The sequence below is a fragment of the Glycine max genome, chromosome 19 (genome assembly GCF_000004515.6).
Source record: "Glycine max cultivar Williams 82 chromosome 19, Glycine_max_v4.0, whole genome shotgun sequence".
NCBI lineage: Eukaryota > Viridiplantae > Streptophyta > Magnoliopsida > Fabales > Fabaceae > Glycine > Glycine max.
In genome coordinates, this window is record NC_038255.2 from 5,318,845 (window position 1) to 5,346,377 (window position 27,533).

At 32.0% G+C, this 27,533-nt stretch overlaps 1 protein-coding gene across 1 annotated transcript; it reads left to right on the plus strand.

Annotated features, from left to right (window-relative positions):
• The first annotated feature begins 21,367 nt into the window (after nucleotides 1-21,367).
• Nucleotides 21,368-26,152, plus strand: LOC100796379 (transcription factor MYB83). The gene is made up of 2 exons (XM_003554987.5): nucleotides 21,368-21,815; nucleotides 24,589-26,152. The coding sequence occupies exons 1-2, from the start codon at nucleotides 21,529-21,531 to the stop codon at nucleotides 25,310-25,312; spliced, it is 1,011 nt and encodes a 336-aa protein (XP_003555035.2). The 5' UTR covers nucleotides 21,368-21,528; the 3' UTR covers nucleotides 25,313-26,152.
• The last annotated feature ends 1,381 nt before the right edge of the window (nucleotides 26,153-27,533 follow it).

Sequence of the window (27,533 nt, forward strand, 5' to 3'; positions counted from 1 at the left end):
AATCACAAAATAAACATTAATTTGTCAGTTAGTATGAAATTTTGTAATCCACAAACAACAACATATGGAGAGAGGAAAAGAAGGAATGTTGTTGTATGATATATACATACAATAGTTACATGCCTTTAACTGATATATTTGCATTTTTGCAATTCCTTGTAAATATCACTTTTGGGTGCATACTTTAAAATCAAATAAACTCATTTCTCCAATAGATAATTCAGAAATCATAAACAAGGAGGTATCCCAAAACCAGCACACACATGGATTTTTAAGATTAAAAACTAAAACTTCATTTAGGCATTTCACCAAACACATAACTTACAACCCATTTCACCAACAATGTAATCGCATGATAGTTAACGCTTCCTAAAAGAAAAATGGTTTTCTTTGTTATCACCACCTACACACATCAAGAACCTCAAAGAAAAATATCAATGTTTACTCCCGTCATTACAACATAGAAAAGAGTCTTTAGGTAGAGCCTACATAATAATAATAATAATAATAATAATAATAATAATAATAATAATAATAATAATGATAATAATAATAATAGTAGTAGTAGTAGTAATAATAATAATAATAATAATAATAATAATAATATTAATAATAATAATAATAATTATTATTATTATAATTAAACAAAACAAAAAAATAACACAAACTAAGAAAGAGTAGAAAGAAGACCTGCACTTGTTTAAACCTTCATTTTTTTGCCCCACTCAACAAAGCAACAATTTATTTTCTATGCTTATTTAAAAAAATTGAAATTTAGGGGTAAAAATGTTGAATCTCAAGTACTTGTGAATGTATTTCAGTTTATTTTCTACGCTTGGTTAAAAAAATTGAAACTTTGAGGGTAAAAATGTTGAATCTCAAGTACCCATGAAGATTGAAAGTTACAAAGTCAAAAAGGAAAGTAAAATATTGGACTACTTTTTTAAGCCGCAGGCAATGGAACCAAGTCAAGGGAGGACCTTTTTAATCTTCTAAGACCTTTTCTGCGAACTTTGAATGGGAGTTAAATAATTTTTTGTGCAGCCTAAGATCATAGCCACCCATTAATGGATACTAAAAAACTAAGATGGATCAAGCAGAAATGCAGAATAAACAGTGTAAATAGTATGAAGTACATCCTAATAAAAAAAGTTTGAACGAAAACTTTTACCCTTAAGGCTAGACTGCTTCAACTCAGAACAATCAAAACCAACAAAATAATGAAAAACAAAACATTGAATAGGAAAAAAATACCGTATTAGGAAGCCAAGGTCAGTTCTCTGATGTTTATGATGTAGACAAATATAAGTGAATGTCGGTGGAGAAGTTTGAGTATTGGAAACAAAGAAAGCGAAGACAATTAGTAAGAAAGCAAACATGCATAATAACAACAAACAAAAAAAAAAACCTTGCCTGATGAATGCTTCTTCGTGGGTGACCTTGCAAAGAGAAGACAATTAGTAAGGAAACAAACATGCATAACATCAAACAAAAAGAAAAACCTTTCCTGCTGGATGCTTCTCCGTGGGTGACCTTACGAAAGCATGAAGCAGCGAAAACTGAAGAAGCAAGAGTTCAATGATGAACCCCTAACACAAAAGAAGAACCGAATTTTCTGCTGACCTTAGAGGGCCATACTCTGCATGCTAGACATGACAATTCGATGGAGAGCAGAGGAAGCAGGCGAGCTGCAAAGTGCAAGCGCCGACAATATGTCCACACTGAGATGACAACAACAAATTGGACAGGGAGACATGTGGCATTGGTCAACAGAAGCAAACGAGGTTTAAAATAGAGGGGTGAAAAGACCATAAAATCGGGAAATGTGCCACGTGTCAAAAGCTTAGGCATGGGAAAAATAGGATTTTCATTGGACTACTCTTTTATTATAGATATATTAGAATTATATATATTCCTTTTTAGTGAATAATATGATATCATGCTTTGTTTTTTTTGGATATAAAAGTTGTCAATGCAGTACTTACACCCAAAAGTATGCATATATTGATTCAGTAAGGAACTTAAAGAGACAGATGTCTCAACTTTCAAGTGATGATGATACAACTTCTTATATATCAAGCATATATTGTTGTGTTAAGTTGAGCAAATATTAGTTTAGGCACATTTATGGACTTGTCTTCCCTTGCCATAGTTACTAGTGTCTTTGTTGGTCCGTGGGAAATCTAGAAGGGGTGGGATTGAATAGATTTCCACAATTTTTACCAACCCTTGTTAAATTTCAATTAAAACATAATTCCTTTTGAATCAAGGTTTTCACAAAAAAACTTCTTAAACAATGTTCATCAACAAGAAAAATCAATTGACTCAAAAACCTTTTAAAATCATAGTTTGGATAAAAAATAATCATCAATTCCAATATTCAAGATTGATTGCAAAACTAGGAATTGAGAAAGACTGAATGAAAGACAAGATTTATACTAGTTCAATCCTTAAAATGAACTATGAATTTCAAAGAATTACAATGACAATGCACAATCAAAGAAATTCAAAAACACCCTTCCAACTTGAACCCTACAAGTGGAAATCACAAAACCTTATTGATCCCTTCAACAAGAATATGAGAAACTCTATCTCAAAACATCAAACAAAATCAAGAGATTATAAAATGAATGAGATCACCAAATACTTAAAGCTTTGAATCATTAAGCTCTTGGTTGAACACAAGACATGGGGTTGTCTTCAATCTTCAACATCGATGACTTCAATTTAGTTGATCATCATAACCAATCTTTGAAAACCCTTCTGATAGCTTTCTCTCAATGAGTCATAAATTTAAAAATTGTTTTGAAAGCTTAGAGACTTATTACAAAGAGAGTTGTTTATAAAAAAATTGTTATATAATTGTTATAATCGATTACAACCAATTTTTAATCGGTTACACCATCAAAAACAAACATGAGTTTCCAACAAAGATCAATGTAATCGATTATCAATATTTTATAATCAATTAATTCGATCATTGTAGAGCCATCTATGAAATTTAGAAGCAACATAATCGATTACCAAAATGTTATAATCGATTATGATGATCAGACAAAGACTCTCTATTTTATGAGAAACATTGTAATTGATTACCAATTTCTTGTAATCAATTAATTTGATCTTCTTTCCTTAGAATGAGAATTTTGTCTCTTTGAATCAATCTTGACTTGCGTAATTGATCATACACATGTTGTAATCGATTGCTAAGGTTATAAATTGTTCAAATAACTTTTAATCTTTCAAAGATAATTAATCCAAACACAAAGGTGATAAAGCTAAGCAAGATTGTCATAAACTAATGACACATATCTAGCTAAACAATCAATATAATGCCGCACCTATGTTTTGACATGTAAAATTATCAAAATCAAAACTAAAGTTAAAGAGATAGATGAATCTTCATGAACTCTACCAACCTCTACGTCATTTGCATTGTCCTATTCTTTTAGCAAATTCTATGTATATGGACTGTGATTAATATTAGTACTATTGCAGAGAAATGAAGTGAGGTGGTGATTCTAGATCTTGTAGTAAATTAGACATATTTTTACTAGCCAAAAGTACCCTTTTGGAATTGATGTTGTTTCCATTTTGTGATTGACCAGATGATTCATACATATGTTCGGTGCTTATTGTCTATTTTTTGGTGTAGTAAACAAAATACAGTTGAGGAGAGAGATTTTTCTTGTGTTAGACCAAACATCCTTTTCCCTTAAATTTTTACCTTGCAATCTATTTCTTGTTATAAGTTCACATGCAAAAAGAAAAACATATGTAGTAAGCGTTAATAACAAAAACACTAGTAAGCGTTAATAATTAAGAAATTAGTGATACTTTTATGGAGATTTTAAGTAAATTTTTTGTTGTTAAATAGACCACTAAAAATTATTAGGTAAAGTCAAAAGGTTTTTTATTATTGCAAAATATTATTAGACCTTAGTTCCTTGTCACAAAAACATTTTTAATAGAATTTGAATTGAACTCATTTTTTCGATCATAGTTTAGTTATTTTCTTACTTGAAGTACATCATTACGGATATCTTTGTAAAATTGTTTTAAAAAGTAACAATTTTAATCAAAAGTCGATTGTATGTGGAACTGAACTAAACCAATCAAGTTGCCATAAGTTTGGTTGGGTTGTTTAGTCAAAAGTAAACATCAATTGTAGTTTAAGAAAAGAAAAACAAAACAATAGGTTGACACTTGGCATGAATTCGTCACAAATCCACCAAATCAAAGTTATTAACAGGGAGATTAGTGAGAAACAATTTGAAACTTATAGCTAGTATGTAAGAAAAATTAATATAACTAAATAGTATAAAATAAATAATTACACATGTTGGAGTAAGAAAGAAAAAAATAGAAAGAAAAAAAACGTGTGATAACTATTGCGATTTTAAAATAAGTTTAATTTGATAAGTTCTCAGTATAAATATTTCTATACTTTAATTACTTGAATATAATTTTTAAATTAATCATTATAAAAATTAATAAACTAATTATAAATATATGACAATTTGTGACTAAATTACAGTAAAAATATTTATATTATGATTGCATTCTAATTAGATTCTTAGAAACCAAGAAAATAATAAAGAATAAATAAATTTTTTTCTTCATATTATCATTTAATAAAAGATTGTGATATGTGAGTCATGTGACAAATTAGTCTAGTTTCATAATAATTATTTTAAAAATTATATTATAATAATAATTTATAATAATTTAAAAATGTTAATTCGATGCTTATTGTCTATATTTTGGTGTAGTAAACAAAATACAGTAGAGGAGAGAGATTTTTCTTGTCTTTTCCCTTTAATTTTTTCCATATAAAAAAATGCAATCTATTTTTGTTATAACTTCACATGCAAAAAGAAAAACAGTTGTTTCTCTAGCCAAATATGAAAGATGAATAAGAAAATTAACATTTCTAAAGACCTTAAGCAACAAGGCAAATAGAAATGATATGTAACAATAAGTAGATGGTTGGACCTTAAATAAAGTTTTAAATTTAAATCTTATGGTAAAAAAAAAAGTAATTGAAAATAAACATCTCACTAAAAGTAACTAATTATATTTTCCAATAGAGATTAATTGTCAACAAAACTGATGTATAATTCTCACGAATGTTGCAGTGATAAAAAAAATACAAATGATACCTAATTATGTTCCCTTTTAACATGATATTTTGCCTAATTACAAAAGCATATTGTCAAGTAAATACTGGTCAATCAAAAAATTGGAAAAGCAAAGTATCCTTCTGTTATGCAACTCAATTGAGAAAATTGGGTTACGTGGCTTATATAAACATTGAAATGTTGCTGTCTTTCTCACTCACACGATCATTAGTAGTTGGGGGTTACTGCAACCTCTTGCACCATGTGATCTATATATGCTCCTTATATTATTCAGTCATGACCTCAATTTTTTATTTTTTAAAATAGAAAAAAATTTGAATGACCATTATTTTGTAAAATTAAGCTTGTTTAGTATTTAGTTTCAAGTCTTTATATTTGGAAAGCAGGCTTACAATAAAACTTGGTATGAAACATTCACTCCCGCGTACAAATACAATAACACCTCCTACCACTTACAAAAAAAAAAAAACCGAAAATGAAAGCCAGGAAATGCAGTCATAAGCATGGACAGAGCAAAGTTTTTTTTTTTTTTAAGGAGGACCAATATAAAAAATCATGATTTAGAAAAGAACAATTAAATTTTCACATGCACACATATTCAAGAAATTAAACATATTTTTTATAAGTAAAAAAAATAATTATATTGAGTAAAAAAGAAATACTAACCAACAAGGGTGAGCAGTATGTAAGCACCTAATGATCAATAACAAAAAAAAAAAGCAAAGAAATAATACAAGCATCCTTCACAAAATGTGTGACAAAATGTAACATCTCTTATATTCAAAATAGAGATATAAAACCTGTAAAATACGAGACCAACAATAAATCACTCATCTCATTATTATAAACAAATATTGTTTCAATGATGTCAATAAAAACTTAGTCAACTTGGTCTAAACTTTATATTCGCTCTATGAATTTTCTCTTGTTAATTAGCTGCAGGATAATTCTAAATTGTTAATTATCAGGATAATTCTAAATTGGTGGGCATTTTTGAGGATTACATATCAAAGTATAAATATTAATTTTCTCTTGTTCAATCCTCAATTTAGAAATAAGTGGTTGGACAAGTTGTTCTATGGTTAACACTCAAATTTGTTCATCAATATTAAATTGAACATTAGTATATATCTAATTTTGAAGAGAATGCATTTGTGTTTCTTCATTATCTCTTTCTTTTCTCTTACAAAATGACTACATAGTTTTGTTCTTAAACATCTTTCAACTTATAAAATAGAAAAATTAATCACGAAAAAATTAAATTAAATTGATCGAAAAGAGAGTTCCATTATATGAATATAAATATTATAAAAATTGACAGAAAACAGTAATATATATATATATATATATATATATATATATATATATATATATATATATATATTAGCTAAGAATAAATGCATAATTAGTAAAAACAGAAACTATATATAATACTAAAATAACATTACTAAAAGAAACTAATTGTTTTGTCTGTTCAAGACTAATTTTTTTATATAAAAGTTAATCATTTTATAATAAAAAGGTATTGAGATTTGTAAAAAAATTGTATTGAATTATTTGAAGTATTACTTATGACCAAGCTGAAGCACATGCTGAATTTTGAATGAGATTCCTAATCCTATCATTACCAGAAATAGTCTAATTAATATGAAAAAATTAATAAGTAATAAAAATGAAAAAATAGAAAAAGAAAAAAGAATACTCACAATAATAAAATGCAATGGAAAAGCCTTTGATACACATTAGAAAGAAAAAACGATAGATGTAATTGCAATTTGCACAGCCATTAATTATAATTTATAATTTTTCAATAGATGTTTAGTAAAAATAAAAAAAAGGAATACCATCCGGAACCAAGATGTAAACTGCACAACATTGAACAGATCAAAGAAAAATTTATTTAAAAGGAGCTCATAAAAATAGGAAAAAATGCAAGATAAAAAATGATAAAAGCAATGTAAGTGAAACTCACAACATAAAGTAGGAAAAACATAAACCAATGCAAAAAGCACAAGTGCATCCAATGCAAAAAGTACTGAGTAGTATAGAGCATGGTTATCAAACTCTAGAGTCAACTCGTGGACTCTTATGAGTTTAAGAGTTTACTTCAGTCCCACGAGTTGACTCGGAAGCAAACTCATTTTTTGAGCAGATTCGTGGACTCGGAGTGGACTCGTGTAAACTAGTAAGAGTTTACGAGTTGACTCTAGAGTTTGACAACCATACATAAGTATTTAAAATTAAAACATTTAAATAATTAAAAAAATCACAAATATTTTCAAAGAAGCATGTCCAATCCTCTAATAGAATCATTTCCATGAATATCATCACTTTCATCACCATCTCTATCTCCATCATCATCATCAAGGTCTTCTTCAGATTGTGCATCATTATTAGGTTCCACAAAAATTAAATTATCTAGATCAAAAGCTTAAAATAGATATCAAATATGCTATATTAGAAATAGTTAAAACTTAAAATAATACACAAGCAAATTTTAAATCAGAGAAAGTTCAGAAATTATACCTTTTCTTGGTGTTATTAAAGTTTCATTTTATCTTCTCTTTTTCATTTTTCATCTCCTCACATATGAAAAGTATAATTCTGTTGAATTCCAGTAACAAGATTGATCCAACTCCAACATTGTAGGATTAGTTGTTGTGTTTTGTAATAGACTAATATGAAGTATGAACTATGAGCTTATTGTCATTTGTTTACAAATTGGTGCATTTTGAATATATTTACTTATTATCCATATTTTTTTTTTTACGAAGTAGACTCTTACGAGTCAACTCTACGAGTTGACTCGTAAAAACTCTCACGAATTTGCGTAAACTCTTGATATTGATAACCTTGGTATAGAGCAACAGAGAAAATAAAACAAAGTTCCATTTTTTTTTTATAGACAAAGATTAAGTTTCATTCAAATGGTACGTACCAGCAGTTCCGTGCCCATGTACAGAGATACATAAGGCTATTACAAAGATCCCTATAAAATAGGGCAAAATTCCCACACCCTTCATATAACATTCCTAGAATGGAAATTTTGGATTGTATACAGTGCTTGGATTTCAAATATAGCAAGGAGAACAAGACAAAAAGAGGGGTCAAAGAAAAAATATTTTTTAGCATATAGCGAGTTACGTTTCAACAAAAAAGTACATTAACAGGGGAAAAAATATATCGTTCCTGAACTTGTGTTTATAGAAAAAGAAAAAAATTAGGTGCACTTAAGACATGGATCGATGATGGAACTAGAGAATAAGGATTTTGGGATTTAGAAACATTTTATTATTATCGTAAAAATATGAAGATTGACAAAAAAAAAAAAAACAAGAGCCTACCACATCTTTGAGACCTTAATGATGTTAAATCTTCAGGACTAAATTATACAAAATTTATGAATTAATTAAGGTTAAATTACTTATTTGCTCTCTATAGTTTCGCAATTCATATCTTTTAGTTTCTATAGTTTGAAAGTGGTATTTTTAGTCCCTATAGTTTATATTTTAATTTTCTTTTAATCCCTATATTTTAAAAGTTATCTTTTTAATCCTTATAGTTGTTAAAGCTTAATGGATATGCACGAATAACACACTAAATATGTGAAGAGATTGCACACTTTATTCAATCATACGAAAATGGCTTTTATAAGCCTTACACACTTGACTCTCAAAATAGAATAACAATAAAAACAAAAACCACAAAACTGCATGGTAGCAATCTAGGCGTAAACTAAGCAACTAACCAAACCCTGTCAGTCCTATAAAATAGGACTGTTTATTGACACATTAAAATAACTAACAATCTCTCCCTTAAGTTTTAGCTTATTTCATTTACTGCAAGTACTCCGAGCATACATCTAAGTTTTTCAAATTGATCAAGCTTCAAAGCTTTTGTCATAATGTCAACCACTTGCTCATTTGTATTGTAGTAATTCAGTGTGACAATTTGATCATTAACTAAATCTCTGAGAAAGTGGAACCTAACTGCAATATGCTTACTCCTGCCATGAAAAACAGGATTCTTGGACAGTTGTATGGTAGAACTATTGTCATAGAAAATCTCAGTAGTTTCTTTTCCTTCTACTCCAATATGCTCTAGGATTCATTTGAGCCAAATACATTGACATGCATATTATGCTGCAACAATATACTCAGCCTCAGTGGTAAATAAGCTTACCACAGGCTATTTTTTTGAAGCCCAGGATACAGCTGCAGTTCCAATCATGAACACTGATCCAGTAGTGCTTCTTTTATCATCTAAATCCCCTACATAATTGCTATCACTATAGGCTGTGAAACTCATCTTCCTTCCCTTTTGATAGAAGAAACCGTGTTCAATAGTGCCTTTTAGATACTTGAAGAGCCATTTTGTTGCTGCCCAGTGGGACTCCTTGGGATTGGCCATGTGTCTATAGATTAAACTGACTCCAAACATCAAATCTGGTCGTGTGACTGCCAAGTATATGAGATTGCCAATAGCTTGTTTAAACTTTGTAACATCTACTGGAATTCCTGCATCATCCTTGGATAAAATGGTTCCTGGTACCATGGGATTTCGTACTGAGTTATTGTCCAACATATTAAAACATGCTAGGATCTCACGTGCATATCGCCTTTGGCAGATGAAAATGCCTGCTTCATTCTATATTACTTATATTCCCAGAAAATGTCTCATTTTGCCCAGATCTGTCATGTCAAACTCCAACTGCATTGAGTGTTTAAACTCTTCGCATATAGCTATGCTATTTCCAGTAAAGATTAGATCATCCACATACAAGCTAACTACTAAAATATTGCATCTAACCTGTTTCTTGAACAAGGTGTGTTCACTGGAGCAACATGCAAACCTTTCTTTAGCAAAGTATGCTTCAATTTTACTATACCAGGCTCGCAGGTCTTGCTTGAGCCCATATAGAGCCTTCCTCAGCTTGTATACTTGTCCTTCTCTGCCTTTCTTGATAAAACCAGTAGGTTGGTGAACATAAATTTCTTCTTGAATTTCACCATGCAAGAAAGCACTCTTCACATCAAGCTGAAACACTTCCCATGCATTCTCAGCAGCCATAACTAACAACACTCTCACTGTATCAAGTCTAGCAACGGGAGCAAAGACTTATGTGTAGTTGATTCCATATTTCTGAGCATACCCTTTTGCCACTAATCGGGCTTTATATTTTTCTACCTGTCCTCTTCCATTGAGCTTTGTTTTGAAAAACCATTTCACACCTATGGGTACCACGCCTTCAGGTGGGTCAACTAGATCCCATGTGTTGTTTCTTTCAATTGCTTTCATCTCAGTGTCCATGGCCTCCTTCCATTTCTAACTCGTACTAGCTTCCTCAAAGGTTTGAGGATCTTCAAAATCGGTCATCAGCATTGCTAGCAAGCTTTCCTCTTCTACAAATAGATTGGTTTCATAATCTATCATCCACAAGGGTTGTTTCCGAGTCCTTGTTGCCCTCCTTTCTAAGGGAGGATCAATAGATTCAGAATCAGAAGCTGATTCAAGCGGTTCTGAATTATTATTGCTACCTCTAGTTGCAACAAGTTGAGGTGTAGAATAAGCATTGTCACTCCCTTCTTCGTCTTGGTCCTCCATATCGAGAGCAGGAGGTGTACTCTCGGTTGTACCCTTGTGCCAACTCTAGCCTGTGTCTTCTTCAAATACCATATCCCTGCTTACAATTACCTTCTTTGAAATGGGATCAAAGAGTTTGTAAGCTTTCGCTTCATCAGTCATGCCCAAGAGAACACATGTGTGACTCTTGTCATCTAATTTGCTTCTTTTTTTATCTAGAATATGAACGTGTGCAACACATCCAAATGTCTGAAAGTAATCAACACGAGGTTTTATTCCACTCCATACCTCTTCTAGAGTTCCATGATCTACTGCAGTAGTAGGACTTCGATTTTGAACATGAACACACCATTTCACTTCCTCAGGCCAGAAGGACTTTGGAACTTGCTTTTCATGAAGCACATCTCATACTGCATTCATGATGGTGCGATTCTTGCGCTCTGCGACTCTGTTCTATTGAGGAGTGTAAGCAGCTGTTAGTTTCCTGGAAACACCTTGATGAGTGCAGAAATCTTAAAACTCCTTGGATGTGAATTCCCCTCCTCTCTTAGTTCTCAGACAAGCAATATGAGTTCCAGCTTCCTTTTCAACACATGCTTTGAAGCTCTTGAATGTATTGAAGGTTTCAAATTTTTCATGCAAAAAAATAAACCCACGTTTTACGGGAATAATCATCAACAAAACTTAGTATGTACCTTTTGCGGTTGTTTGAAGCAGGTGAGGTGGGACCATATACATCAGCATGAACTAGCTGTAATTTAGTTGATGTGAGCCAAGAACTTAACTTTGGTATGGTATCACAGTGCTATTTACCAACAAGACATGTAGCGCATACAGGTGTGGAAATTTTCAGTGAGGGTAGCCCGATCACCATTTGCTTTTGTGCGAGTGTATTGAGTCCTCTGAAATTGAGATGACCAAATCGTCTATGACACAATTGGGTTTCCTTTTCTGAGATATCTTCCACTTGGAAACAATGAGAATGTCGAGACACATTGAGGCTGAAAAATAGAACATTCGGTTCCCTCGCATGGTAGTGTGAATGACCAATCCTCTGTCTGGATGAAATATTTTGCATGCACCATGTTGGATCAGAATGGTAAGCCCTTTCTCTTGAAGTTGTCCCTGACTTAAGATATTGGTCTTGAGTTCTGGAACATAATAAACATTTGAAATAACCTAAGCAATATTATTGATCTGAACCCGAATGCTTCCTTTGGCAGCTACCTCCAGTGTAGTATCATTACCGAGCTTGACAGTTTTATGGAGTCCTTCTTCATGTATTTATGTGAACCAAAGCTTATTTCCCGTCATATGATTACTGCAACCAGAATCCAGAAACCAATCCTCCATCTGAACAGGATGTGTCACCTCTTCATATGCTACCAACAAAACCTCATCCTCGATTTCAGTTTCCTCTTCAAACATTGTGTAATGGGCTTGTTTCTCAACTCCAGGGCATTCATACTGAAAATGGCCCAGCTTATGGCATTGAAAACATTCAATGAGTGCCTTGTTAAAAGGCTGTCTTCCACGGCCTCTCCCACGCCCACGGTTTCCGCGGCCATGACCACGTCTTGCTCCTGATCTATCATCATGCGTAACTTTCAGGACTTGTTCCTTTGGTTGAGAATTCTCCATTCATTGTTCATGAATGAGTAGACTACCATGGAGTTCATCAAGACTTAGAGTGTTCAAGTCGTTGGACTCCTCGATAGAACATACTACATAGTTGAAGTTTGTGGTTAAAGATCTGAGTATCATGCTAACCACTGTGCTGGAATCCATTACTTCACTATTAGATTTCATCTTGTTAACAACACTAAGTCTGCGCCCAAGGTAGCTGTCAACCTTCTCGCTATCCTTCATCGTCAGTAGTTCGAACTCACGTCGAAGAGCTTGGAGTTGAGTACGTTTGACCCTCTGTTGGTAGTTTATTAGATGATAGTTGATAGTTTTAGAGAATTGTTTTAGAAAGAAGGCTATGTCATTGATTTCTTGGATTATTAATTACAACATACCAATTGCCTATTTATAGGCTCAAGTCACCAACCTCAATGGTGGTGAATGTTTCTACATTACTTTAGATCTTTCTAGAGTTTTCATGATAGATTAGTATCATGATAGTTCTAGATTCTTCTATCTTATACATACACTTATAGTTCTAGATTGTTCTACCATATTCATACACATTATAGTTCTAGATTGTTCTACCATTTTCATACATATTATATTTAAGAATATTCTAGAAATTTGTAGCAATTTCAACACTCCTCCTTGATGCAAATTTCTGTGACTCCAAGCATAGCTCGTAATTCTTCAAATCTTGGTCTCGGCAACGCCTTCGTGAATATGTCAACAATTTGATCTTCTGTTTTGCAGTAGTCGAGTTTGATCTCTTTAGTTGCTTCATCTTCTCTGATAAAGTGATACTTGATTGCTATGTGTTTTGTTTTGCTGTGATGAACTGGATTCTTCGCCATCACAATTGCTGATTTGTTGTCGCAGTTGATTTTAGTAGGCTCATCTTGTTTTTCTCCCATGTCTTCAAGTATCCTACGAAGCCATATAGCTTGACTCGTTGCTTCAGCAGCTGCCACGTACTCTGCTTCTGCTGTTGATTGTGCTACTGTAGCTTGCTTCTTCGACGCCCAAGAGAACATTCCCGATCCTAGTGAGAAAGCATAGCCAGAGGTACTCTTCATGTCATCTGCCGAACCTGCCCAATCACTATCGGTGTAGCCAAGTAATTCTGAGTTGGTTTCGGTAGTATACCATATACCAAACTCTTTTGTTCCTTGTAGATACCTCAAAATTCTTTTTCCTGCTCCAAAGTGTATTTGACTTGGGCTTTGCATGAATCTTGATAGAAGACTTGTAGCATACATTATGTCAGGCCGTGTAGCTGTCAAATATAGGAGGCTTTCAATTAGAATTCGGTATTTGGATGCATCAGCTTCTGGTGCTCCATCATTCTTCTGTAGTTTCTCATTTGTTATGAGTGGAGTAGCAACAGGTTTGCAACCATACATCTTGAATTTCTTAAGTAAGTCTTCTTTGTATTTCTTTTGCGAGATGAATATCCCTTCATTTCTCTGACTTACCTCTATGCCGAGGAAGTAACTTATCAAACCAAGGTCGGTCATCTCAAAGGTCTTCATCATGTCTTCTTTAAACTCCATCATCATCTTAGTATTGTTTCCCGTGTAGATAAGATCATCTACATATAGAGAGAGTAAGAGAGTGTACTGACCTTGAGCCTTGTTGTAAAGTGTAGGCTCACTCTTGCTCCTCATGAATCCTCGATCCATGAAATACTGATCGATTCTGCTATACCATGCTTGAGGTGCTTGCTTCAAACCCTAGAGTGTTTTTCTTAGTCTTAACACTTTGCTTTCTTTGCCTTCAGACACGAATCCTTGTGGCTGCTCCACATAGATCTCTTCTTCAAGTACGCTATTAAGGAAGACAGATTTGACATCTAGTTGATGGATACTCCATCCTTTTTGTGACGCAAGAGCTATTAGAGCTCTTATGGTATCAAGACGAGCTATTGGTGCAAATGTCTCATTGTAGTCAATTCCGGGTTGCTATGAGTAACCCTTAGCTACTAGCCTCGCCTTGTGTTTTTGTATGGTGCCATTAGGGTTGAGCTTTGTCTTATAGACCCACTTAACCCCAATGATATCTTTTCCATGGGGACGATTTACTAACTCTCATGTGTTGTTTTTCTCGATCATCTGTATCTCTTCTTCCATTGCCTTGACCCATACTTCCTGCTTTGACGCTTCTTCAAAGCTTCCAGGTTCAAGTATGGCCAAGTTACAGGTTTTATATACATCCACCAAAGATCTTACTCGTCTTGGAGTAGACTCTGGTGATGATAGTTCTTGATCTTCTTGTTGTGGTGGAGGTGAAGGTGGTTCACCTGGGTCTTCTTCCTCAGCTTCTTCTTGAGGCAGTTGAGCGGGTATAAGAACATTCTTCTCCACTTTTTCTTCATCCCAATTCCAAGAAGCATACTCATCAACTTCAACATCTCAACTGATGACGAGTTTCCTAGTTTGCAAGTTGTAGACACGGTAGCCCTTAGAGATATTGCTATACCCAAGGAAGATACCTCGTATAGTCTTGTCTTCAAGCTTGTGCCTCTTCATGTCTGGAATATAAATGTAGCATATAGATCCAAAGACCCTAAGGTGCTTTGCTGATGGCTTCTTCTCATTCTAAGCATCAATTGGAGTCTTGTCTTTTACAGACTTAGTTGGACATCTGTTGAGTATGTAAACAGCAGTGTAGACTGTTTCCACCCAGAATGTGTTAGGTAGTCCCTTCTCCTTGAGCATCAATCTAGCCATTTCCATAACTGTGTGATTCTTTCTCTCGGACACTCCATTTTTTTGAGGAGAATATGAGACTGTAAGTTGTCGCTCAATGCCTTCATCCTCACAAAATCTTTCAAACTCGCGAGAGGTGTACTCTTTGCCGCGATCACTTCTTAATACTTTTATCCGTTTTTCACTTTGATTTTAAGCAAGGGCCTTGAACTTTTTGAATACTCCAAAGACTTCTGATTTTTCTTTTAGAAAATATACCCATGTCATTCTAGAGAAGTCATCAATGAAGAGTATGAAGTACTTGTTGTTCTCATGTGATGGCGTCCTCATTGGTCCACAGACGTCCGTATGTATCAACTCCAATAGATCTTTCGCTCTCCATGCTCCGCTTGTTGAGAAAGGAAATTGGTGTTGCTTACCAAGGAGACATCCTTCACACACTTCATTGTTCTCCTTTATGCTTGGAAGATCTCTCATCATGTTCTTCTCATGTAACAACTTCTAGGCATGTGTGTTGAAGTGGCCAAATCTTTGATGTCATAGCCATGAATCATCAACTTGTACCTTCATGGAAATGTTTGTTGCATATTTTAAATTTAGAGGGAAGCTTCTATTGCTCTTATTCATCTTTACTTAAGCTATCCTAGACCTTTTATTTTTGTTGTCTAAGATTTTGCATACACCTCCTTCAAAGTGAAGTGTGTAGCCTCTCTCCATCATTTGGCCAATGCTTAGAAGATTTTCTTTTAGGCTGGGAACTAGTAAGACATCATGGATGAGTCGCGTACCTTTATCTGTTTCCACCATGACAGTGCCTTTGCCTTTTGATTCAACCACACTTCCATTTCCGAGTCGAACTTTGACTTTGACAGACTCATAAATGCTTTTGAAAATAGTCTCGTCCTTGGCCATGTGATTGCTACATCCACTATCCAAGTACCAACTTCCTCCTTTTTCTTTTATTGAGTCTTGAGTGGCATAGAACATACATTGTTCTTGATCATGCTCCTCTGCGATATTGGCTTGATGCCTATTTTTGTTGCGACAATTTTTCTTTATGAGCCTGAACTTCTTGCAATGGTTGAATTGTGGCATATTACGGAATCAACAATTTTTCTCTGCGTGGCCTTGCCTTTTGGATATATTGCATGGAGGATTTTTATTTGTTTTGTTCTTAAGGAAATTCCTAGAACCTTTTCTTCTTCTGGAAGTTTCTTCATAATTTTTCTTTCCTCCATTTTCTTTATTTTGGGGCTGAAATTTAAACTTTGACTGGAAGACATTTTCAAGTGTATCTTCTTTATGCCTATACAGTCTTTGCTCATATGCTTCAAGAGAGCCCACAAGTTTTGTCTCTGATAGAGTGGACAAATCTTTGGTTTCCTCCATCGTTGTCACAATTGGGTCAAACTTTTGGGGCTTAGTAATTAGAATTTTCTCAACAATTTTCTTGTCAAGAATATCTTTCCCAAAAGCTCTCATTTGATTAACTATTTCTTTAACTTTAGAATAATAATCTTTAACTGTCTCAGACTCCTTCATCTTCAACAGTTCAAAATCTCTTCTTAGAGATTGAAGTTTAACGGCACGCACCTTAACACTTCCTTGAAACTCCTACTGCAAGGTGTTCCACGCTTCTTTGGCAGTCTTAGCTCCCATAATTCTTGGGAAAATTGGATCAGTCACCGCTTGTTGCAAGGTGAACAACGCCTTTGAATTTTTCTGTTTATTTTTCTTCAACTCTTTTTCTTGAGATGCATTAAGAGCTGAAGTATCCGCGGGAACAGTGAAGCCTTCTTCTACTATGTCCCATAAATCTTGAGATGAAAAATATGTTTCCATTTTAACATGCCAGAAATCATAATTTTCACCATTGAAGATAGGGATATAAATAGTTGAAGATTGAGTAGTGTTATCCATAGCTTAGAAAAAATATTATTGGAGTGGGTTAATAGTACAAAGGAAATTTTTGAAGTAGTTTGGAGGATTTTGGAATGGTAGGTAGGTAATATAACTATGCCCAATGTGTGACCGAACATAGCTCTGATACCACTGTTGGTAGTTTAGATGATAGTTGATAGTTGATAGTTTTAGAGAATTGTTTTAGAAAGAAGGCTATGTCATTGATTTCTTGGATTATTAATTACAACATACCAATTGCCTATTTATAGGCTCAAGTCACCAACCTCTCAATGGTGGTGAATGTTTCTACATTACTTTAGGTCATTCTAGAGTTTTCATGATAGATTAGTGTCATGATAGTTCTAGATTCTTCTATCTTATACATACACTTATAGTTCTAGATTGTTCTACCATTTTCATACGTATTATATTTAAGAATATTCTAGAAATTTGTAGCAATTTCAACACCCTCGTTGATCCCTGATATTTCTGTTGCATGGATCTCCAGATTGCTTGTGACGTGCTTCTGTCCAACAATGTTTCAAGAATTTCTCGATCAATAGCTTGAAACAAGAAATTCTTCACCTTCAGATCCTTTAGTTGTGCCTCAGCTACACTCCTCTTCTGCCCCTCAGTGGGTGTTGCACCAAGCATTGGTATTCCATCTTCCACGAGTTGCCATAATTCTTTGCTACGTAGGAAATTTTCCATAATCATGGACCAGAAATCATAGTGTCCATCAAACCTTGGAATGGATGGTTGAACAAATTTCTCTGAGGTAATCATGGCTTTACACTAACAATTGTATTAGCGTTGCACTTTGGATCTGGATGCTCTCTTCACTCACCCTGAATCAGGCCCCTTGCGGGGCTCTGATACCAAATGTTAAAGCTTATTGAATATCCACGAATAACACACTGAATATGTGAAGAGATTGCACACTTTATTCAATCATATGAAAATGAATTTTATAAGCCTTACAGACTTGACTCTCAAAACAGAATAACAATAAAAACAAAAACCACAAAACTGCATGACGCATAAAATAGGACTGTTTATTGACACATTAAAATAACTAACATTAATTTGTATTTTAATTCTCTTTTAATCCCTATAGTTTGAAATTGATCTTTTTAGTTCCTATAATTTGTATTTTAATTACCTTTTAGTCCTTACTGTAATAAATATATAAAATAATTAGCTACAAATTAGTTATAAATTATGAACTATTTTTTTATTACAAATTATCTTGTGATAAATTAGTTATGAATTACTTGCTAATATTTTTGTAGTTAATTATAATTGATAATATTACTCATATTTTGATGGTAAGAACTAAAATGAAATCAAAATATAAAGTATAGGGACTAAAAAGATCACTTTCAAACTATAGTGACTAAAAGAAAATTAAAATGAAAATGATAAGGACTAAAAAATCATTTTCAAACTACAGAGACTAAAAGAGAATTGAAATGTAAACTATAGGTACTAAAAAAATCACTTTAAAACTATAATGACTAAAAGGTACAAATGATGAAACTATAGGGATCAAATGAGTAATTAAATTATTTATTAACTATAAAAACTTAATTAAAGGCCTTTTTAGCTATAAAAAATTAGTTAACAAATTGATGAAATTATATATATATATATATATATATATATATATATATATATATATATATATATATATAATCTTGAAGATTAATTTTAGTCATGAACCTCTTTCTCCATGAGCATTTATTGTTTTATAAAAGAGAAAATATATGTTCAGTGCTTAAAATATCTTGAAACTCGACTTCAGTGTCTATGAAAATTTAGTAAGTTTCTAATCCTTATATTTTTAAAAAAATGACATGATATTAGTTTCAAAACTTAAAACATGTATTCTACTGCAATATAATGACAAAAAACATTACATTTTTGTAGCAATTGAATTTCAAGATATTTTATCCAAGTATAAAATAGGACACTTAAATTTTGTATCTTGGCCTTTTTTTTGGTATTAAAAGTGATGACCCTGACCTCAACCTTGTACTTCCACATTTATTTCCAACTATTCTCACTTTTTAGCTCATAATTTTTCGTTTTGAAGTTCAACTACTTTTTGGCCTCAACATATTCTAGTAACAGATTCTTATTATGTAGTACAAGGTGTAATACAAAATCTCCACATGAGTTGTATTTTCTTGTCTTCATAACAAAGTAGAATGTTGCTTGGGACACCCTCATAACACAAGCATTAAGAGGATTTTAGCTTATTGGTGTTTCTCCCTCTCAATTCCTTAGACAGCTGTATATAGATATGATGCTTTTGAAACATTTGAGTAGATTGAGAGCTTTCAGCTTCACTTTTTCTCATAAGATGTGCAAGTCTATCAGAACAAAGATTTAGGAGAGTGAATAACCATATTGCCCTTGCAATATGTAGGAATTGACAAAGACTCCCCCATGTGTATCTGATTTTGGATTGGACAGTGACTCATATTTTAGGTTCATGCAATTTTTTATTTTTTATTTTTGTAAATTAATTGGCTTGTCTCAAAGGTAATTAGGTAATGGAAAGGGAATCTCACTCAGGGAAATGTACTTTGAAAGCCAGGGAGAAAAGGACGGATCATAGAATGTATCCATATTTTTATCCACATAGTTGAAAAAATCTTGTGACATGGATCTTGCTAATTATCATGATTTTTAGCTTAAGCTTCAGGTTAGAATTTTCATTTGGTAAAAAAAAATAAGGTCAATTTTCATGAAAGCTCTACGAGATATACTTTCTTAGAAGAGATGTCCTAGCATGTTGTACCATATGCCACGTACGTTCTCACCGTTTAATAATGCATATTAAGTATGCTACCACAAATATATGTATACTTTATAACACTAGAAAAAGAAATCAAATTAATATGAAATAAATAGGAGTTTAATTTTATATAATGTAATAAAGATTTTTACATTATCAAACAAATAAAAAACCATGTCAAGTATATGATGTTCAAGACAGTTATATAAAAATGAACAAACTATATATAACAATTAATGTTATCAATATATTTAAATTAAATTCACAAAATATTGGGTAGGAAAAAGATGTACGTTCACAAAATATTCACAAAAGGAAGAGAGAGATGTAGTAAGGTAGTTACTAGGGATAAGAAATACACGTATAGTTCTTGAATGGCAAGCAGAAGTCCTTGTCAAAGATGGAACATGAAATAAAACAACCAAAATTTATCCATACAATTAAGTTATCTTAACATTGCATAGGAACTCTGGACTCATCTTTTACCTTTTTGTGTTCTTCTGTAATTAATCCTCATTCATAGTATCTTTAAAGATGCAACCAACTTTTAACAAGAACTTCTGATTAATAACAGTCTTCAAAGTACTGCAACTTAATAGCAATTATCATCATTGAGCACTAAATTCCACAGGTTAAAAGTAAATTAAAGAAGATTAAAAAATTAAAGTTCTTGTACTTAACATCTCAAAGTCATTAAATCAAATATTTGACTCAGTTGAGTAAGTATAATGTATGTTGTTATAAATATAAGATATGTTTAATTCTTGTAAATAAAAAAGTAATCAACTATCATCTTGTTAATTAATTCCTCGAGATATCAAATTTATTTAAATTAAAGAATTAATATCTCTCCACAAATGTTATTCTATACGAATGGATAATGAGAATCATATAATTGTGTCCCAACCATCTTATGCCATGTTTGATATGTTTGACAGAATGAGAGTTGTAATCTCCAATGTACGGCAATGATAAAATTATGGCATGAAAAGAAATAAATAAATAAAAAAAGGGCATTGCTTTGTTGGGAGGTGTACAATTTTTGCTTCAGAAGTATGCCAATGAGTGGTTAGCCTCCCTAATGAAACTCATGCAAAGAATGTAAGTTACACACAACTATATAAAACAATTTAAAAATTAACAAACATTTTTGTGTCAAGCGTGCGACACTTTTGCCATTATATTAAACACTATATAGGTAGCATAGTTTCTCTCTCTCTCTCTCTCTAGTCTCAACACACGTGAATTTGAAGTTTAAAAACCAATAGTGAGAAAGAGAGTATTATGTGAAGTGGAAGCAAAATTGTTTCTGTTCCATACAATAAAAGACTATGATTACCTTGTGAGTGAAGTAAAATGTATCGAAAAAGACAAGAATTGAGTCAAAGACAAGAAGACCAACCATCTCTACTCTCCCTCTCTTATCACTCTCTCTTTCTCTAGGGTTAAAGGAGGTCCCCTCCAATCCGTTTTCCACTCTACCTATCAACCAACAAATAAACACAATCCCAATCTCTCTCTCTCTCTCTCTCTCTCTTCCCTCATATTCATATTTTAAGCAAACCCCACAAACCATCATCATCATCATTATTTACCATTCCCACCCCATGAAGCCTTCTCTTTGTCCCTCAAAACCATCATTCACCCTATATAGCTTTCTCATAGATCTCTATCACGAACCACTTCATAAAACAAGAAACTCAAGGGCTTCACATTTCATAGAGCTCTCACACCACATTATCACCACTTGGTTTTGTGGCAAATGAGGAAACCTGATATGATGGGAAAAGACAAAATCAACAACAACATTAAGAGCAAGCTAAGGAAGGGTTTGTGGTCACCTGAGGAAGATGAGAAGCTCCTAAGGTATATGATCACTAAGGGACAAGGGTGTTGGAGTGACATTGCTAGGAATGCTGGTCTTCAAAGGTGCGGCAAAAGTTGCCGTCTTCGTTGGATTAACTACTTGAGACCTGATCTCAAACGTGGTGCATTTTCACCTCAAGAGGAAGAAGTCATCATTCACTTGCACTCCATTCTTGGCAACAGGTACCCTTCTCTTAATATTCATTTCCTTTCTTGCATTTGCTATAGTTTCTTACATCTAAGTTCATTCCCTTCCTTGCATTGCTATTATACATACTTTCTTACCTCGAAGTCCATTTCCTTAATTGCATTGCTATATAGTTTCATACAACATCCAGTTAAATCTACTATATATATATATATATATATATATATATATATATATAAAAGACCTACTACTATAATTATAAATAAGAATGCCTTCAATTCATTGGTGCAATCATGAGGTTTTTTCTCTTAAGAAAAAAAAAAGAAATTGATCACTGAATATATATAGGGTTTAGATAAACTTTTGGAGCATATTTAACTACATAAAATTAAATGACGTAGCCTAAAAGCATGTCAGGGGTTTTGCCTTAACTATCATGGTCTAGCTTTCTGATTAAGGATGAGCCTGACCCATAATATATTTCACTATTCACTAGTAATCTTTGAAAATCTTTGCTAAACCATCAATTATTAAATATTAGAGTCCTGTCTTCCATCAAGTTGATGTATTATAACATATAAATGGTTAACAATTAATACTTTTTCGACACAACTTTTATTTACTAAGATTTATTGAAGCTCACAAGATGGCGCAGATATTACTCTTTATTTAATAAGTCTTATGCACTCTAAAGCATGAATACATCATTTTGTGACTAGTACTTGTAATGGATTTATTTAGGTACTTATAAGAACATGTATTTTTTTATTTTAAAAAAAGGCAACTGGCTTGAATATGACTTCAATTAAACTAAGTGTGACATGAGCTATGATTAGGGTCACCACATATACTAGTTAAATATTTTCTTTCCAACAGATTGATAGTTTTTTTTATAGTTAAAAATAAATATTTTTACATTTTCATTTTTGTTGTTTCCCTACTTAATCAAGTTTTTTGATCATATTCTTACAAGTGAGATGTGATAAGTGAGTTTATTAATATCTTTCATGAGTTTAATGTCTATATATTAGTTATATTTGACAAATTATTTTAGTTAATTTTTAATTTTTTTTGTTAGCTAAAACTTTATTTGATTGTTTATAAATAAGTTTTTTTTAGTAATTTTTTTCATTTTTAATTTTTTATTGAAGTAGTATTTTTAAATCGTTAATTATTAACTAATTTTTAAATTTTTTAAATTTTATCCTTTTTTATCCTAACAATATTTATTAAAATTTCTTATTATCCTTTTTATATAAATAAAACAAAGTTTCCTTATTTATTTGTTTTCTTTCACTCATTCCACCTACACATTTTTATATTACACTATTCGTTTTAACTATTAAAGTATTTATAATATTTAAATTATTATTTCAACATTAAACTTCACAGGAATTGATAATGATAGGTGCTAGATTTATTTTATTTTCTATCATTTTTTGAATAATTTTATATTAGACATTTTATTTTAACTATTACATTAATTAACATAATAAAAATATCATATCTAATTAAGCGTATGTTTTTTTCCTATACATTAAATTTGATTAAAAGTATTTTAAGACATAGTATAAGATTAATAGTAAAATACATAATATAAAAAATATAATCATTGAAACTAAAAATGTAATGAAAATAATTTGTTTATATATAAAAAATTACAATAGTTTAAAATTAATTAAAAAATTGAAATTGCAACACCCCAAAATGTATTTTTATTCATAAAATAAAATTGAAAATTATATAAAAATTTCAAATAAATATGTTCATATTTGTCATTTTATATTTTTAATTACTTCAATAGATGATTTAACCAAACACTTATGATTTAATAATGTAGCTTAAAAGCTTTTTGTTAACTTTCAGCTTTCAGTTTTGAATTTTTAATTAATTTTTCCGTTAATTTTTTCAAACATAATCATTGTTTAGATAAAGAACTTTTCACTATCAAATAATCAATTAATCGATTAAAAACACTTTATGATGATTATGATGGAACGAGTATAATATATATATATATATATATATATATATATATATATATATATATATATATATATATATATATATATATATATTATTAAAATTTTCTTTTATTGTAAATATTTTCTCAAATTAAATTTATGTGCTTTAAAAATTACTATCTCTGTTTTTAAATATAATATTTTTTAATTATTCTTGTCCCTTTTTATAAGATTTTTTTAAGTTGTATTTTTCATTTAATTATTTTTTACCAAAATACCCTTAGCTAGTTTTAAATAAATGCTATTTATTAAAATTATAATTCATTATCTCTCATATCTTGATTGGATAAAAAGATTAACACACATTCATTAATTATATGAGAAAGTAATTAAGTGGTAGGAGAGATTATAAAATCTCTATATTTTTAAGGATAATTTTGATAAAATAACATAAATTGTTAACAAATTTATGCTACTAACTATATTAATCAATTTTTTTTAAAGGATATCAATAAGTTAAAAAAATATTATATATATATATATATATATATATATATATATATATATATATATATATATAATTTTATATTTAACATACTAGTATCTCTTAATTTTCTATACCATATTCTGTACCTGTAATTGTAACAGGCACTCATATTGTTACATAAGTTACATAGTTTCATCAAACTTGATAACCAATAATATTAAGGTTGGTCGGTAAAAAGTATATTGAAATCTATATATGTTGTTAGCATTTTCATTGTAATATATTTTGGATGTTATTGCCTTTTGTTTTCTCTTCTTTTAAGTTTTAACCATTTCCAAGTTGTAAATTAAATCTCAGATGGTCTCAAATTGCCGCACGTCTCCCTGGTCGCACAGACAATGAGATCAAGAATTTCTGGAACTCCACACTGAAGAAAAGGTTGAAAATGAACAACAATAACTCCACTTTATCACCAAACAATAGTGACTCATCAGGGCCTAAAGATGTCAATGTCATGGGTGGAATCATGTCCATGAACGAGCATGACCTCATGACCATGTGCATGGACTCCTCCTCATCAACATCATCATCATCATGCATGCAATCCATGCATGCCACCAACATGGTACTAACTAACCCCTTTCCCTTGTTGCCCAACAACCGTTATGACATGATGACCGGTGCAACCGGTTTCCTTGACAACATGGCTGCTGCATGCTTAACCCAAGTTGGCATGGTAGATCATGATCATGGGGTTGTTCATGGGACATTGGAGCCTAATAAAACGCGTTTAGGAAGCGACTTTTCCCTTCCTCCACTAGAAAGTAGAAGCATTGAGGACAATAGTAGTACCCCAATTGATCATGTGAAAAGCCATAACAACAACAACCACTTCAAGAATAGTTGCTTCAATAACACTGATCATTACCATCATATTCAAAGCTCCAACAACGTAGTTGTAGAGGATTTGTTTGGGTTTGGAAATCATGGGCAAGGGGAAAACTTTAGAATGGGAGAATGGGACCTTGAGGGCTTGATGCAAGACATTTCCTATTTTCCTTCCCTTGATTTCCAAGTTTAAGTGTGTGTTTGGATCCAAGTTGTCATGAACAGTAAATGCTACAATTTGTAGCTTCTGCATTGACATGACTTATTGATATGTTCCAAACACACTTTAAATGTTAGTATTTCTTTCAAATTCGATCTAATTCTTCACCTCTTTTTTTCTTTTTTTTGTCTCCGTCCTTCCAATTTTCAATTCCTTCAAAAGTATCATGCAAACAAATGAGTTAAGGATACTGGTTAAAGAATTAATAATAATAATAATAAAGAAATTTCATTTAAAATTATGATATAAACGCATTAGACGTTATATATGTAAAAGTGGACTGATAACATTTTTTCCACAAATTTTTCTAGTTTAATTTTTTAACCAGTACCTTAGAAATACTTGTTTGCAGTCTCCCTAAAAAATATAAGCAAACACAAAGCCTTTTTACCTCTTATTTCTTTATCTTCTTTTTACTCATTGTTTCCTCTTTTCTTGCTTTACAAAAACTGTAACCCAATTGTCAACTGTGCTAGTTTTAGTTGTGCAACTAAAATTGCAGTGTACACGTGTATAGGGTGGGCCTGGGATATTTCTAGCGTTGTTTTTGTCATGGCTATTTCCATGTATATTTCATATGTCATTTTCCGGCTGGGAATAGGACTTTGGTGCAATAATGTCAAAGAGAAATGTGAATAGTCATCATTTAGAATGTCAAGAGCAAAATAAAGCTCAGTTGAAATTGTATGTAGCATTGTGTATAACACAAGGAATAATATGTGGAGTTGTTGTTATTTTGTGCTAGATAAATATAGATCTAGCATAAAGGACGATGTAAACACACCAATAAATATCAACTTTGAAATTCATTCACCTTTCTCTCTCATATTGTGTGGTTATTATATATTCTTGCGTTTGCTAGATAAAGGGTAATGTAAATTAAGGAAATTAAACTATTGATAATATATTAAATTTAAAATGTGACTTATTGTGTTGATACCTAAGTTATTATGTCATCAACCTAGCTATACACTTGTGTCATATATATTATCACCAAATTTTGCCTATATGCATGTCACCTAAAGGTGTTAATTATCGTATCAACTTTCCAAATTTTTAGTCTTTTTTATTAATGCATGAAACGTGCACCACTAAGAATTGATCCAATTCACCATGCCAAAAAGGTGAAAATGAATATTTTAAATCTCCGGGAAAAAAAACTTCGTTGACGTACGCATAGATAATTTTATTTTGGCATCGGCCTTAACATATTTATTGATCAACGTACTATCAATTGAACAAATATGTAAAAACAAATTATTACACAGTTTTCACATCTATTGATGATAAATAAGTGATCATGTAGTATATATTTCAGGCTTTACATTAAGTGTGATCATGGCAGTGACACACGATACAAGTTTCAAAGAATAAATTTCTGAAGCTCACAGCGTGTTTACTGTATACCACCGTGCTTTTTTCACTCGCCTTACAAGGACCTACCGGACTATCGGCTTTCTATAGTCATCTTCCTCTCCTCTTTTCACTCGCAGGAACCAAAGACTTCCTTGAGTGGTAAATTCTCAGGAGCACCTTCCCAGAAACTTTCTATTTTAGCACGATTCTCGCTTTTATTTTTCGGCATATCCAATGATTTTGCAAAGTGAGAAATCCAGTTAGAAGTAGATTGAAATCGAACCAATTTATTAGTAGGAAGTACAAATAATTTATGCTTCTCCAGCATACATTTAAATTGACGAGTCGTCAACATTGTTTTGTTTGTTGTTTGTTTCGGGTAATAATACAGGTCTTTTGCCGCCATCTTTGGCGTGTGTCGCACCTTGACTAGTTATTCCCCTCAGTTGGCGCATGTCTGTTCTGTTTGTAACCCGTATCATTACTGCACTTCTTGTCACACTTCTGTCTTTCATAAATAAGACACTCATGACATTGGTACGAGCTAGAGAGCATTGAGTGCTAAAAGACTCCCAACTGAAAGGTCTAGTATCCCTGGAGTAGGGTCGCGTCCCACATATTATTTCCTAAAGGTAGGTTGGTAGTCTGCATATCTTTTTACCCGTCTGGAAGGAATCAAAGACTTATTTAAAGCACGGAGCCTGCTCCGAAAATGCTGTGAGAAAGAGGATCTGTTGGTTTAGGAAAACTATAACTTTTGGTTCATGAAGAAGCGGCCCCTCCGCATCAAGATAGTCAATCGATAGAGGTGTTGGGGTCTTCTTCCTCAAATCGGTTA

Excerpts from the sequence above, each read along its gene's own strand:
- LOC100796379 (XM_003554987.5), top strand. The coding sequence starts at position 21,529 with ATGAGGAAACCTGATATGATGGGAAAAGACAAAATCAACAACAACATT. Across the intron at positions 21,816-24,588 it reads CACTCCATTCTTGGCAACAG|ATGGTCTCAAATTGCCGCAC; the intron begins GTACCCTTCTCT and ends ATTAAATCTCAG.